We start from the raw sequence: 2022 nt of genomic DNA on the forward strand, positions 1-2022 counted from the left end.
ACTGAAAATGACCAGAAAACACAACAAAATAAGAATTAAACCTCTAAAGCTAGAAAACAAGGAGCAAAGTAAAACTGAATACCTAAAAGAAAACATAACAGAACCAAAACTATGACAGATCCTTCATGGACAGGTTCGTCGTTGGATTGCCAACTTGAAGAGGACATCAGTGTACTTTGCATAGTGCACTGGTCGTAACCATCATGTAATATAGCACATCGTGACAAACACCAGATACAGCACTGGGACTTGATTAACACCCAATACAGCACCGTGACGTCACAAACCAGTAGGTGGCAGTAGTGTTCTTTGACAAACATGGATGCCTCCAGTAAAGCACATTCAAATGAAAATTACTCTTAATTAAAAACACTCATCAATTATTGAACAGGATGGAATAATTTCATACTTAAAGTACTTTTAGAAGTTTGTATTTTTTTTTCCTTTAAACATCTCTAGTTTCTGCTTTTTTACATTCTAATACATACATATGCTGGGATCTAAATTATTCAATCATAGCTCAATATCCAGTGGGAAAATTAACTCCTACCCTAGTTTGGGGTCTTTTGCAACCTCAACCACGTTTCCTTTTAAATCATTTTAAAAAAGAATAGATCGATTAATTGATCACTGAAGTAATCGACAAGTGAAATCATAGTTTTTATTTTGGTTAAATGCTTGAAAAGTTCAGTTTAGGCAACTGGACTGAAGTTTTCTAGAAGGCGTTTCATCTCTCATCTCAGAGGCCTCTTCAGTTCTAACTGGAACTTTAAAACATGTAAAATAGCACTGATTAATGGCTTTATTCAAGCTAGATGTGTTGAATGTGTTTTTGGTAAATCTGAACCAGTTCATATAATGCAAACTATTACTGCTGGGATGATGAGCTGCATTTACGCTCCAGCTTCCACAGCAGCAGTTATGTCTGATATTGCAGAGGGTGTAATTAGGCTCCAAACAGGGCTCATTAATGTGTGTTTTGTTCCAGATCTGTGCAACTGGAGCGCGTGGAGTGTTTGGACGGCCTGTGCACAGCCATGCAGCGGTGGAGTCAGGCAGCGCTACAGACGACCCCTGGCCTCTCCTGCAGGGCCTCGTTGTAAGAGTCAGCAGACGCAGAGTCAGAGCTGCAACACTGGACTATGTCCTGGTACCGTTGCTTTATTCTTTTATCTTCTCCACCTGAAAAAGGTTTCACTCAATAATCAACTTTCACTCTTTTAAAAAATACACTTCAGGTATAATCTTGTTCTTTAAAAGCTTATGTGCATCAAAACTTGCCAAATTAATATAAATGCAAAAGCAGAAAATAAAACATCAGTTCAATCTGAAAAACTCACATGAAGAGAAAAGACAATTGAAGAAATGTATATATGCAATTACTTTGTCTTTGGCGCTCAGACCTCAGCAGGAAACATGGCGCTGGATATTGATAGATATGCATGAACAGGAGCAAAGAATAGGGCTGTTTCCCCTCCAGGCCTGAAACTGGTGGTGGAGTGGCTATAGATGAAGTTGGTCAGTCTGTAGACTGCTGGTTAGAGAGACAGTCTGCTGAGTTTTATTTGTAGATCCAGTGGACTGCGTCAGCTGATACTAGAGCTTCACTCAGGGACCTGGAAGATGGAAGTCCAGTTGGATTACACAGGTTGAGAGAACCTGTCCATGATGAGCAAGCATGAAGCGACAGTGGGGAGAAAAAACTCCCCTTTGAGAAGAAACCTCTGGAAGAACCAGGCTCAAAATGGCGGTCTTTTGCCGGACCGGTTGAAATGAGACGCAGATTGCAGTAAGAGTACATTCCTTTTGATTTCAAGCTTATGTATTTAGGCATAATTCCTCAAGACGCCACAAAAAGAAACAAATATTTGATGACTATTTTATTAACGGCAAGCAAGAAAAACATTACAAGAAAATGGTTGTCACATGACAAACCAACATTAGATGACTGGCTTAACATAACATTTGACATATATGAAATGGGAAAAATAACAGCCTCTCTCAATCACAGAACTGAAAAAT

At 39.2% G+C, this 2022-nt stretch overlaps 1 protein-coding gene across 1 annotated transcript in view; it reads left to right on the plus strand.

Annotated features, from left to right (window-relative positions):
* sspo (SCO-spondin) overlaps window positions 1–2022 on the plus strand; it is a 159835-nt gene that overhangs the window by 109188 nt on the left and 48625 nt on the right. The window contains exon 98 of the mRNA XM_015377502.1: window positions 989–1150. Coding sequence (XP_015232988.1) covers window positions 989–1150 — 162 coding nt within the window. The remainder of the gene's footprint in view (window positions 1–988; window positions 1151–2022) is intronic.

The sequence above is a fragment of the Cyprinodon variegatus genome, unplaced genomic scaffold, assembly GCF_000732505.1.
Source record: "Cyprinodon variegatus isolate N-32 unplaced genomic scaffold, C_variegatus-1.0 Scaffold155, whole genome shotgun sequence".
Taxonomy (NCBI): Eukaryota; Metazoa; Chordata; class Actinopteri; order Cyprinodontiformes; family Cyprinodontidae; genus Cyprinodon; species Cyprinodon variegatus.